The sequence below is a fragment of the Coenobita brevimanus genome, chromosome 70 (assembly GCF_032717465.1).
Source record: "Coenobita brevimanus isolate Jiangsu-jjx chromosome 70, ASM3271746v2, whole genome shotgun sequence".
Classification (NCBI taxonomy): Eukaryota; Metazoa; Arthropoda; class Malacostraca; order Decapoda; family Coenobitidae; genus Coenobita; species Coenobita brevimanus.
The window spans coordinates 11,254,857-11,268,779 of NC_137023.1; the positions used below are offsets into that span (position 1 = coordinate 11,254,857).

Genomic DNA, 13,923 nt, shown 5'->3' on the forward strand with positions numbered 1-13,923 from the left:
TCAAGTAACTCATTTTCACTGCTCTCACTTTTGTGAGACTTATGTCCTTCCAACAAGGTCCAAGCTTTGCTTCCGTACGTTAGAGTTGGTATCACAATACCGTCATGCAGCGACTTTTACTTCCATGCTCACTTCCCTGCTTCTTATCACTGTTTTTAAAGAACCAGCAACCTTTCTTCCTTGTTGTAAACTTTCAAGTATTTCACCCTCCAAACTTCCATCCTTACTCGTCACACTACCCAAGTACTTAAATACACTCACATTTTCCATTTTCTCATCATCTCTCACTGTTCATCCAGTGACTCCAGTTCTCTCGATGACCATAACTTTACTCTTCCTTACATTCACCTTTAGATTCCGTTTCTTACACACAACTCAAAGCTCATTCACCAGGCTTTGCAGTTTCCCTTCGTCTTCACTTAACAATACAGTATCATCTGCAAACAACAGGACAAGGAGTTTCCAAACGCTGCCCTCACTCATTAGGGATGTTCCAGCATCAACTGCCCTACCTTGTATCTCTTTTATAACCCCATCCATATACAGAATGAACAGTCATGGGGACATGACACATCTGTGTTTCAGTCCAACATTCAAACAGAAACATTCACTCATTTCACTATCCACACACACTGCAGCCTTAGCCCCCTCATACATATTCTTCAAGGCATTCAACAACTTCCCATTTACTCCATATATTCTTAATATTTTCCACATTCCTTGTCTATCCATCCTGTCATATGCTTTCTCCAGTTCCATGAAGGCTGCATACAACTTATTTCCCTTCTCTAGAAACCTTTTCACTAAAGACCCATGAATATCTGATCTACGCAACCTCTTCCCTTCCTGAAACCTCCCTGTTCTACACCAACCAATTCCTCTATTACTTCTCTAGCTCTGTCAGTAAGTATCCTACCATACACTTTTCCTATTACACTAAGAAAACAAATGCCCCTATGATTACCACACACTTCTTTTTCCGTTTTTTCTTTGTACAGGAGAATAATTATACCTGACTTTCAATCCTCCTAGTCTTTCTCCTATGCCAATCTGCAAATCTTTCATATCCATTCCACTACCATCTCTTCCTCATGCTTCAGCATTTCACCACACACTTCATCTATTCCTGTGGGTTTCCCCATTTAGAATGTCTTTATTGCTTCCACTACTTCCATCCTACTGCTTTCTTCCTCTCCTCTCACTTCCCTTCGTCTCCCAGCCATTCCCGAGCCACTTATCCTCGCATCACGTTCATTCTCTATGTTTAACAGTTCCTGAAAGTGTTCTCTCCGTCTGGTCACTTTTTCCCCTTCTCCACTAGCAATCTACCACTATTATCTTTCACTCGCTGACTAACTTCCTTATCTCCCTGTCTTTCTCTCTTTACCTCTTTCCAGAACATTTTTATACAATCCCTCCACATTACACTCATATTCCTTTTCCATTTTTCAATCCTCTTGTAACCATTCTACCCTCCTTGTAGGGACTACTTTTTCCTTTCCTTCCCTTCTATTCTTCCATTGCATTTGAACCTTGACTTTTGCCACCACCACATGGTGGTTAGAAAGTCCATTCACCCAACCTCCGTATGCTCTTGCATCCATTACACACCTTTTCATTCTGTCATCTATACACACATAATCGATCATTGCCTTCCATTCATTAAGTTCACCACCCATCCTTCTCATCGTTCGCCAAGTATACCTGTGGATCATTTGTGTCTAAAGAGGGTGTAGGCTATCACTAAATCCCTCCCTTCACAAATGTCCACTAGAGCACTGCCATTATCATCTACTTCTGTAGGCACACCCCACTCACCAAGTACTCCATCCACCTTCACATTCCCTATTTTCCTTCTGTAGGCAAATCCCACTCACCAAGCACTCCATCTACCTTCACAGTCCCTACTTTCCATTCATATCTCTAATCAAAGACACTCTCATTCCTTTAAAACTTTTCCATGCTCACTTCCACATTTGCCCAGAACTGGTCTTTCACTCTACTTGCATGATTTTGTTCTGGCACATACACACACACAGTCGTTCACATTTGAAGTTCTACTTTTAATCAATCCATACTCTCTTATATCCTCCTTCCAACAAGACACATGAGAAAAAAAAAATTTAGTATCAATTGTTGTAGCCATAGCTTCATTCTAAATGTGAACTCAGCAGACTGTAGGCCGAAACTATTCCCTTCCCTCCTGCAGCCCACCATCATCCTTTTGAATGATATGGAAAATGAGAGAGACGTTGGTATAAACCGAGCAGTGAAGCCACCCAATCATATAAGTGCAATATTGTGAGTGCGTTTTCCATTTCAACAACAGGGAAAATCTATTGAATTAGTACCCACCTCCTGCGTCTCCTCCCCTGAAGCATCAACTGAGCCTTGCCGTGGTAGGTACTTGGTCTGAATGGAGTCTCCTCGTAGCAGTGGCCGCCTCCGCCTGCCCTGCCACGTCGCCACGCTCTCACGCCCCACCCCAGTCCCATCGCCTTGCTGTTGTCGTGCTGCTTCGCCCTCGCCTGCCCCAGAGCTGCTTCCTGCGGGGCTGTCACGGAGCAAACACGGCGGTTGCAGGCAAAGGGGTTTCAACTTCTCATTAAAATGAGGAGATATCAACTATCTTTAACTCCTTCGATCCAGTGACGTATTTTACTGATATACAGGGTGGTGTGTAGATATCACTTCACAAGATATCTGGCATTGTTTTATGTGCTGTTGGGACAGATCAGTCTGCTGGTGTGGGCGTGAGTGTACAAGTGCGAATAGAAAATAAAATAAGCAGGGTAGACACTGATAACAATGACTGAGCCGTCCCCACAATACACTAAATATCGCCTGGTGGAATGGAAGCAAAGCATTACGAGTACATCACCCTGTATATTTGATACCCTCATACGATGTTATTCACCTTCTGGGAGACCTCTTGTTGCGCGAGCTATACCTAACGTTTCCATTTACGAGAAAAATTAAGTTTAACTAAAGTTAGAGGAAGCAGGAACAAGATGTGAAATACGTCACTGGATTGAAAGGGAAAAGGTAACGGTAGTTTCAACTCTGTCCTAATAAGGTAAGACAATTTCAAGTTTTGAGGGTATGGAGATTTCACAACTAATCATCGTAGAGGAGTTTAAACTCTCACTAAAGAAAGTGGGTTTCAATTCTACCTCACATTAGGGAAGGGGAGGGGGTTCAACTGCAGCCTTCCACTCTCAACTGTGTGTCCTGCTTAAAAATTTTCACTGCCACTTCCTACTTGTCTTCTACCCTCTTAGCCTATTTAATGCTACTTCACTGTTCTAGCTACCTACAGTCCTACGTTCAATTTCCGGATTTCCATAACACTGATTCAGTTTTCATGTGCATCCTACTATCTCTTTCCTTACCTTGCTGATTCAGCTAGATGTATTTTTTACATGGGCTGTCTCAGCCAATCATTTGTGAATTCAATTGATTTTTCTTTACATTTGGCTTAACTTAGCTCTCTTTGCCATCCTCTAAACATGTCACTATTCTGTCCTTAAATATCCTACATCATACAACCCCCCGATAACAAGTACATGATATTGCCAAAACCAGCACATAATAACTTGATCTTTACATTTATCATTCTACTTCTGTGTCTGACATCCTTTCTTCCTACTTCTTCCTTTCCTTTCTGACAATGTTTATCACTCCTCTTCCCACTTCAGGTGACTACACTGAATGACATGCCTAATGGTTTCCTGTAACCAGGGAAACCATGTATAACTAGAATGGCAATCAGCAGAGCGCATACCTCCGCCAAGGTCCAACATGCAGTTCCTTTTAATTCAATCAAGTCGAATCCAATATCAAATTCCTGGATCCGCAACTTTATCCGGATCCGCATCAAAATTTAATGAAGTCTATTCTGGGCCAAGGCCCATTCTTCTACCAAGTTTCGTGGAAATTTGTCCAGTCAAGTGGCCAAGAGGTAGACTGTTGATCGTGAGAGTGAGAGTTCGATCCGCGATTAGGATAGAGAATATTTAGGGATCTGGTATTCACTGGAGTAAGAAGTATGTGGTAACCATAGGGGTATTTGTCTTCTTAGTGTGACTGGTAAAATATATGGTAGAATACTCATTGACAGGGTTAGGCATATGACAGAGGAGCTAGTTGGAGAAGAACAAGGGGGATTTAGGAAGGGAAAAGGGTGTGTAGATCAGATATTTGTTCTAAGATGTTTAGTGGAGAAGTATCTAAAGAAGGGAAGGAAAGTGTATGCTGCCTTCATGGACTTGGAGAAAGCTTATGACAGAATAGATAGGCAAGGTATGTGGAAGGTATTAAGAATATATGGAGTGGAGGGGAAATTGCTGAGTGCTGTGAAGAGTATGTACGAGGGAGCTAGGGCTACGGTGCGAGTGGATGGTGAGCTGAGTGAGTTCTTTTATCTCAATGTGGGACTGAAACAGGGGTGTGTGATGTCTCCATGGCTGTTTAATATATATATGGATGGGGTTGTAAAGGAGGTGCAAGGTAGGGCAGTGGATGTGGGGGTGGCCCTAATGAATGAGGGTGAGATTTGGAAGATTCCGGTGTTGCTGTTTGCTGATGATACAGTATTGTTGAGTGAAGATGAATGGGAGTTGCAAGGTTTGGTGAATGAATTTGGGACAGTGTGTAGGAGGAGGAAGCTGAAAGTTAATGTAAACAAAAGTAAAGTTATGGTGTTTGAGAGGAATGAAGTCACAGAGTGTGCAGTGAGGTTGGATGGTGAGGATATGGAGAATGTGAGTGCATTCAAGTACTTGGGTAGTGTGATGAGTAAGGATGGAACTTTGGGGGATGAAGTACGTGAAAGGGTACAGCAGGGAAGAAAGGTTGTTGGTACACTGAAAGCAGTGATGAGAAATAGGGAGGTGAGTATGGAAGTTAAGAAGTCACTGCATGATGGTACTGTGATCCCTACCCTGACGTATGGAAGCGAGGCGTGGACCTTGCAAGAGGGGAACAAGTCAAGAGTGAGAGCAGTGGAAATGAGTTACTTGAGAGAAGCATGTGGAGTGACGTGGAGGGACAGGTTAACAAATGAAGAAGTGAAGGAACGTTGTGGGGTAGATGTGGATGTGGTTGAAAAGATTAGGAGAAATACACTGAGGTGGTTTGGACATGTGGAGAGAATGGAGAATGAAAGACTGACTAAGAGGGTGTATGTAGGTGAGGTGGAGGGAGGGAGAGGGAGGGGTAGACCGAGGATGAGGTGGAGGGATGGAGTTGAGAGGAATATGAGGGAGGGGGGGGTGAGTTGGGGGGAGGGGAGTCAAATGGTGGGTGACAGAGTGACTTGGAGGCTTTTTGTCTGCGGCCACCCTTTGCGGGATTAGGGCGTCGGGCTATAGATAGATAGATAGATAGTTTTTGTGTAATCTTGCTCACAAACCAACCAACCAACAAACAAACGGACAGGTGTGATACCATAACCTCCTTGGCGGAGGTAACTATGGGAGGCAACCATATAACGAGATAATGGGTTGAAGTGGAGCCGGTTATAGTGCCCGTGTTAAGTGAGTGGGGAGACAAATGCGGCATCCACCCAGGAACCAAACCTCCACACTAATCCCTGCACCTCAGTGTGACGAGGCGACGTCAACAGTATGGAAACATCGGTTCATTTCTCGGGACGACCATGCAGGAGCGGTTGCTTGCCTGTCTGCACGGCTAGGCAGACTGGGATTGATCAACAACAACAACAACTACAGCGTGTGTTCCCTCGCCATATATCTGCATATATTTACTCCTCTCAGTACCAGTTCCATTCTTTCTTCTTCCTTGGTCAGTGTACTTTGATTCACTGTGCCTTCATTTGCCTCCTTTATCTCCCCTCCTACCTTCTCCAGTTCATTTTGGCTTCATTAAGTTCCACTATTTCCTATGATACAGAAAATAGTCAAATGTAGCTATCCATTAGCCCCTATTGTATTTTTTTTCTCGTTTAGTATACTTCTGATATTCTGTACTAGTGAATTTGAAAACTTGCTGTCCAAGATTGTCCCTTAGACTTTGGTTCAGAAGGCACATGGGTTGAAGGAGCATTTGCAGCCCTACCCATATTAGACGATGATTTTCCATTGACAGCACAACCCCCTCCTGTATAGACACTAATTCGTACTGTAGAAAGTATTTTCATTCATCTGAATACACTTTTCCTCATCCATAGAGCCTTTGCACTTTACATATTCCTAACCTCTGTATCTTTGCATCCTAGTGTCCGTACAAGTGAACTGTACTGACATACGTATGTGACCAGATGCTACTGACACTGCCTTAACAGAAAACACTTTATGAATATTTAAGAACACAGTATAGCACACACTCACACACACACACAAACAAATAGTGAAACAGGAACATAATTATACTGTAATCTCCATTCAACTATCACATGGATTAACATGACTAAAAGCTGCGACGCAAATCATGCATAGTATCATACTAGGTAGTATCTGCCAAGCATCTAATCGTGCAGTACCATAGCATATATTGCAATTACGCTAAGAAGTATTATCAATTTTTATTACTTAATAATCAAACAAATGGAATAACAATGGAAACACGTGATGAATGTCACAACAACTGAAAATATACAGTAGGCCCACCAACACACTATAATTTTGACAATATCAACATCCTAATGTACTAAAGAAACGCAACGCTGTATATATATATATATATATATATATATATATATATATATATATATATATATATATATATATATATATATATATATATATATATATATATACTACACCAAAATTTAGCATGAAGGTACGTTCTGCGACCTTCATTATTACAATGACTGGATGCTTAGGATGAAGGGAACGGTTCAGTGCAAGTTGAGTACAAACAACATTAGCCATTCTGATGAAAGATTACTTTCTCAAGATAACTATAAATTAAACAAGCAACAGAGAGTAACCAAATGAACAAAGGCAACATCGCCGGGGAAATTAAAATTTAAGCTTTTCTTCGGGAACTAAAGGCACATTGATACAAAAGTAAAAGAGGGATACTTATCTTGAAATACAAATAATGAGAAACCAAATAAAACAAATAAAGACTTACAGTGCAGCTCTCTTAGGTTAGTTTAGGTAGAGGTTGATGGCTTAGGTGGCCGCGCGCACAGCTCTGAGCGGCAGGCAGGAAGGCCAGAAGAAGGACGAGAAAAATTTATGATAACAAAATACTGACATTGAGAAAAAAGAAGGAAGGAAGAGGAGATAATCAGTTTAAGTAAAATGCAGCGAGTCCTCGTTCGTGTTTTTTTTTTTTTTTTCCGAGCAATTCTAAACTAAAAAATATAAGAAAAAAAATAAATATCCAATGGTGTCTCTAACCTTGATTTACCAGTTTCTCCTAACGTACAAGTACCTGCTATATGGAAAAAGTTTAGATTTAGATTTTTTTTTTCTTTTATAATGAGGACTCCCTGTAATGGTCAATAAAAATGAAAGGGAAAAAAGAAGGGGAAACTTTTTAAATAATAAAATATTGGACAATAGAAAGAAAAGAGAAAAATAATTTTTTAAATGATCCTCACTGAAAACTGAAAGGGGAGAAACATTTATGACTAAAAAAATGGCGATGAAGACAGAGGATGAAGGGAGATAATTTATGATAAAATATTGCGTACTGGAATAAAGAAATGAGCTAGAACGAAGGCAGAAATAACTACAAGAATTTGCAATGGAAATTAGAAAAAAGAAAGGGAACAAAGTGTACTTTTTGAGCAAGAAGGGATGAGTTTGAAATACTTTTAAAATCAGATACAGATCAGCGGAAAGGTACAGACAGTAACAGGGATATGAGGAAGAAGTATTCTGAAAGCCAATCAAGAGCTTTAGGGAGACTCCAGTTGACAATTGAAGGCTCGTACTCATGTCTGACTAGGCAGCTCTGTGTCATCTCTTCCTTATCACTTTATTTCTTTATATGACCTGTTATTATTCTCTTGTATGTTACCTAGACAATCTTTGGCAATATGAAATGGACACGAATAACGTCATCATTACAATCATCTTTCTGCCCCCCTCCCCCGTTACCTTTTTTTTTTTTTTTTTTTTTTACCGACGGATGCGATGAGAAGAAATTAAGAGAAGAACAGGGAGTATAAGTAAATGAAGGAACTCTTAACAACATGTAAATGAAACCTGGTCAGTCAGCCATTCACACGTCAATCAAGCCGTGGAATACTGGCTCCATATCAAAGGCTATGCCATTTGAATAACATAAAAGAGAATATTACTCAGTATGAAAAAAAAAAAAAAAAAAATCAGTAAAGAAGGGAGTACGAAAAGCCTTCAGACCTCACAAGAACGCTTAGTATTGATGCAAAAGTTTAAAATAATGGTACTAGGAAAGGAACTGATTACTGCATAAGAAGACATGGGAAACGGTAGAGGAACTAAGGATAGAACAGTGGTGAAAGTACAGCATGTGAAGAGGCAGCAACATGTTGAAGGGAGACGGAAAGAGGTCTTATTGTGCAGGTTTTGTGGAAGTTTGAGAAACGTTAGAAAAAGCATCCAATCGGAAGAAAATGAAATATAGCAACTTAACGTCAAGAAAACTTCAAAAGCTAGAGGAAACCAAAGAAAAAGACGAACTGCTTCGAAGAGAAAAAGAGCGGGATTTTTTTTTTTATCTACAAGGCAAAGTTTGTAGATGTAACAAAATGCGTGACTACTCTTCAACGAAAGCATATTAATATTTATAAAAAGATTCGATAATAAAGTCAAACAGAAGACAGTAAAACGTAAGATCTACTATGCTAATCATAACAGAGTCTTTATGTAGCTGCCAAACCAATAATATTAAAGGTATTTATTATTATGGGACATTACACACGCCAGTAGCTATTTGACGAGAGAAAAGTGAATATAATGGATTGGAGTTTGAGTTAGACACAGAATATACAGCAGTATTAATAAAAAAAAGGTAATATATATTTGTAAGAGATTCATAAAGAGATTCAGGTGGCAATTTAAAGAAAATGAGCCAAAAAAATTCTCATTCCGAACTTTTACTAACGGCATGTACAGTCATATTAATGACATATTTCTGCCATACTGAGTTCACCAGCATTAATTGAAATTAGTTGAAACGATGAAAGCAAGTCACTTAACTATAATGTTACTTGTGAGATGAGGAAACAAATGCAAGCATATGAGTGAGTCTGTTGCACAGGCCTACATGTATATGCTTTAATGTGAATGTGAATGCAGGTGCTTTGCAAGACGTTAAATATTAGAATGTCTCTGCATTAATAAGAGCGGGTATGTGCGTGCATGTGTTCGCAGAATGGGTAATATACTAATAATGGTAAGAACATGCATATAAAGATGAATCTGCATCAATACCTCTGTGATGTGATGCTTTCGTTGGAGGATGAAAGGAGGTCAACACTTGTCTGAGCTCTGACACGTCGTTTGGGCGAGTGTCTCCGGGGTGAGCGGTCCCAGTGAGGTGGTTCCAGGCGGCTTTTGCCTCCTTCACTTTGCCCGGCAATTCCACCTTCGCTTGACCCCAAACCAAGGAGTGACTTGAGACCTTTGCCTGGGGAGCGTTTTAATCTCTTGCGTCCCAGGCGGCGTAATGGGGAGGCAGCAGAGGCATGAGAATCTGAATGGACTACCTCAGATGATGGACAGTCATATAGACCATCAGAATCAGTGTATGGTAGCTCAGCTTTGCCTTTGCCCCCAAAGAAAGCTGGGTAAATCCTGGCCATGCTGAGGCGGGAGTCACTAATAGGAGATTCACTGCGAGAACTAACAGGACTAAGGCGGGCAGGGCGCTCAGTGAGGCAATCCTCAAGGGAGCTCTCACTTTGCAAGGATGTGTGCACCACAATGGCAGGTGGGGAACGAGTTAGTTTTGGGGATTCCTTGGGGAAGGAGTGGCTGGAGGAAAGCAACAACCGATGTCGCTGAGCCTCTGCCTCTTCATCCCCACTGGTACGCTGTGTGTCTCCAGTGTCACCTGCTGCTTCATCGTTAGTATCTAGTTCCAAAGCAGAATCTGCTTCTGGCTGTGAGGCTGCTGGATCATCTGTTGTTTCGGAATCAGTTCTCAGCAGTGGGCAAGAGGCACCTGCAGCTACTGTTACAGCTGCAACTGCTGCTACCTCTGTGGAAGGGGATTTCAACAGTGGACGGCGCTTGTTACGGGCCGGAGTAGCTACAGTAGTGGTTATGTTTGGAATCTGAGCAGGTCTGGAAGGGATGGAAGTCACAGACGGGGTGAGGGGTTCATCTGGCAGCAAAGGATTGTTTGAGGAGCAGCGGGAGGGTCCAGGTGAATATGCAGAACTGTATCCAGAGCTAAGGTTAGATTCTGAGGCACGAAGATCTACACCAAGAAATGGGCTCAGATAACTGGAGGTAGGGCCTGGCTTATGGCAAGTGGCAGGGGGCGAGTCGGGGTCCGATTCTGCCTCACTATGTGCCGTCACAGTAATCGCTGGAGCATCCATTTCTAGAGAGCTTGCTTTATCCCGTAATCGCCTAGGAGGTGGTAGTGGGGGCTCCTCTATAGTGGTTCCAGGTAGTAGGGTTGTCTGTGTATTGGCAGTGGGAAGTATGGGTGACTGCTTTCTAATGGCAGGGGGTGAAGCCAGTGTAACATTAAGAGTGGGAATCACAAGTGGGGGTGGAACAGGAGGTGATGGAGGATCCTGTTCTTCAGCAGATGACACAGTAATAAGTGGAGCTGTCAGCAGAGCACCCACATCCACACTCTGGGAACGGGTGCGAGGAGTGGAGTCCCAAGGCACTTCAGCTCTCTCCCCTGCCTGGGTCTGTTCAGCATCCTCTACTTTAATGAGTGGGAGGGGCCTGCTTCCCCGTCTTGCCCCACTGAACTGTAAGAGATTGGCATCAGGTATATGTAGTGGAGGTGGCTTATTCTTGACCTTAGGGGAGGTAGTAGGGGAGGCCAAAGGAGAAGAAGTACGAGATGATACTGATGAAGAAGGGGTAGCTGTAGCTCCAGACGGTGTGAGAGATTCTTGCTGAGGCAGTGCAGGAGAAGGATTTCCTCGAGGGGCAGTAAAAAACATTCGATGGTCGGGGCCAGAACTGTCACTGCTGCTGCGTTCCACAGAGATAGACATGGAGAACTCTGATTCTGTATCCTCACTGTCCTTGTTGTCATTGGACTCAGAACTTGTGCGAGGCTTAGGTCGATACCGAGAGGGGGTGGGCAGGGGTGAGGGGACTGGGGTGGGGACTGGTGTGGGCAGCTCTGTGATGGGGGACAGGCAGCGGTGTTGGTCATTGTTCGGCACCTCTAGAGTGATCATCGGTCCTGAATGCTGAGCACCTCCTGCACCAGCTTGTACCTGCATACACAAAGATTCACTAGTACTCTCAAAACATGTGCTCACATAAGGATAGAGGTATACGTACTTGTACTGTTGCTGTGGCCCAAGGCTCATCTGACCATAAACCTGGTGAACTGTAGGTTGACGTTAATGTGCCTTACAGTCAACCATCCTCTTTTCCGGAAACAGGGAGGGAGCTGAGAAACATTTCTACAAGTGAGCGATAGAGCCACCCACTTATATCAGTGCTGCTAGGTAAGACGTCGCTCTCAAGCTCCATACATTATTAATTATAAACATAACTAAACATACTGAATGTTAACACAAGCACGTACCATAAGGCATACTGTATACTCCATAAACAGGCAAACATACTTATCTACAGCATAATGCTCAGAAGTTACAAGAAAAAATATATAAATATATATACTGCAAGACTAAGTTGACAGTAACTGGTAATACAGAGATAAATAAAATAATTAACACTTCACAGTAGTAACCATTCCTCACACTTTAAAGTATTGCAACAAGAGTCTAATTTTTGTATAATTTTAATTATCTGCTTTATATAATAATTTTCTGTTAGATTTTGAAATCATCTGCTCATCTATTGCATATCACCATACCACTTATTGCCTTCTACTGCTGAAGGTTGTCTTCTGATTAGCTAGGTCGATTATTTAAGTACCTTCAACATATATTTTGCCATTCCGCTCCCTAATATTAAGAATGAAATTTTAAGGAAGAGGTGCCGGGGAACTATATTTGACAAGAATATGGCCTAATAACTTCGCTGAATTTTTTATCTGATTCAGCTAGTCCTTTATTATTTATTTTTTTATTGATTTCATATATTTTTATAAACCGACGTTTCCATCCATATTCCTCATTCCTGCATCAAGATTCTCTCTTCTACATACATGTACTTTCATTCTCCTGTATCCCAATCTGAACCTCCCCAAAACTATCAACACTAATTTCCAGCAAATCCTTGCCCATGAAAATGGTAAAATTCATTTAATATACTTGAGTGACACGTACAGCTGGCCAAGTTTCCTGCTTTAACATCTAGCGTTGCCAACGTATTTCTTGGGAGAGGTCTGAACTCCCGAGGTTTTGAAACATGGATCGTCGAATCATTTACAACTAATAGGAGTGGGGTGCAGGGATTTGGGTGGAGATGATTGGTAGTGTGGCACTGTCACACCTACCAAAACGCGTTAGCCATTGTAACAGATATTAGTGCTGACAGTTGTTCAGTTGGCCAAGTTTCCTGCTTTAAGACATTGCATTGCCACTGTTCTTCTTATGCTAAGTCTGAACTCCTGGAGTTTCGAAGGATGGATCGTCGAATCATTCAAAACTGAGAGAAGTGGGGGACAGGGATATAGGTAGAATTCATTGGTTGTATGGTATGAGGGCTGAGAAGAGTAAGGGTATAGAGGGAACAGTGTCGAAGAGGGCAAAGGAAATGTTTTGACTGATATAAGGCAAAGAAAATAAATAAATAAATAAAAAGATGAAAATATATAAATTATAACGACTATAATAATCGACATTATAGAATCAGTGCAAGATTGTGATACATGTTTAAGCCAATATGTGTTTATTCAGGGTAATGGAACAGGAAGAAATCTCGGGACAATACTCAACAGTTTCTCCCCTATCTCACCCAATCAGCCACCTACAGCATTCATATAAACACACTGAATTTTCTCAACCTCCTGTTTCGCTTACTTAACTCTACACTTAAGTACTTCAGTAGAAATTAGTCGTTCTCGCAGCTCTGATGTCATGACGGATATCGTAGGCTATTCTTTACGATTCGCTGAGTGATATGGTTAGAAGATGTACTCGTGTGTGTGTATGTGTGTGTATGTGTTTCTTTGTATTTACATGTGTGTCGTTACTAAGGAATTGTTTTTGTGTTTGGTGTGTGTGTGTGTGTGTGTGTGTGTGTGTGTGTGTGTGTGTTTGTAATTACGTGTGTCGTTAGTGAGGAATTGTTTGTTTGTTTGTTTGTTTGTTTGTGTGTGTGTGTGTGTGTGTGTGTGTGTGTGTGTGTGTGTGTGTGCGCGTGTTCGTGGATGGGTGGGTGGGTGTGCTTGTGTCTGTTTTCTGCAGTTGTGTGTTTTTTGTATGTTTGTCTTCTGTTTTGGTCGTATGCGTCGTGTGAGTGGGAACTTTCTCGGTTCATGTGTACTGTACAGTATATGCGTTACTGTGTGTGTTGTGTGTATATTATGTGAATATTTATCTAGGCGAATGTTTGTTCCATCTATGTGTGGATATGCGTCTGTGAGTGTGTGTGTGTGTGTGTGTGTGTGTGTGTGTGTGTGTGTGTGTGTGTGTGTGTGTGTGTGTGTGTGTGTGTGTGTGTGTGTGTGTGTGTGTGTGTGTGTGTGTGTGCACTTGTCCATGTGAGTACGTCTGTGTAATGCGGTAGTGTGGTTTATGTACATTATATGAGTTTTATGAATGTGTGTGTGTTTGTGTCTATGTGTGTGTTTGTATATTGTGCTGACTTTTTTATGTGTACAATGTGTGTATCTGTGCGTGTGTTATTA

General features: G+C 41.7%; 1 protein-coding gene across 1 annotated transcript in view; it reads right to left on the reverse strand.

Moving 5' to 3' along the window:
- LOC145406388 (uncharacterized) overlaps positions 1-13,923 on the reverse strand; it is a 246,849-nt gene that overhangs the window by 8,530 nt on the left and 224,396 nt on the right. The window contains exons 27-28 of the mRNA XM_080277552.1: positions 9,393-11,374; positions 2,356-2,554 (exon numbers count right to left, since the gene is read on the reverse strand). Coding sequence (XP_080133678.1) covers positions 2,356-2,554; positions 9,393-11,374 — 2,181 coding nt within the window. The remainder of the gene's footprint in view (positions 1-2,355; positions 2,555-9,392; positions 11,375-13,923) is intronic.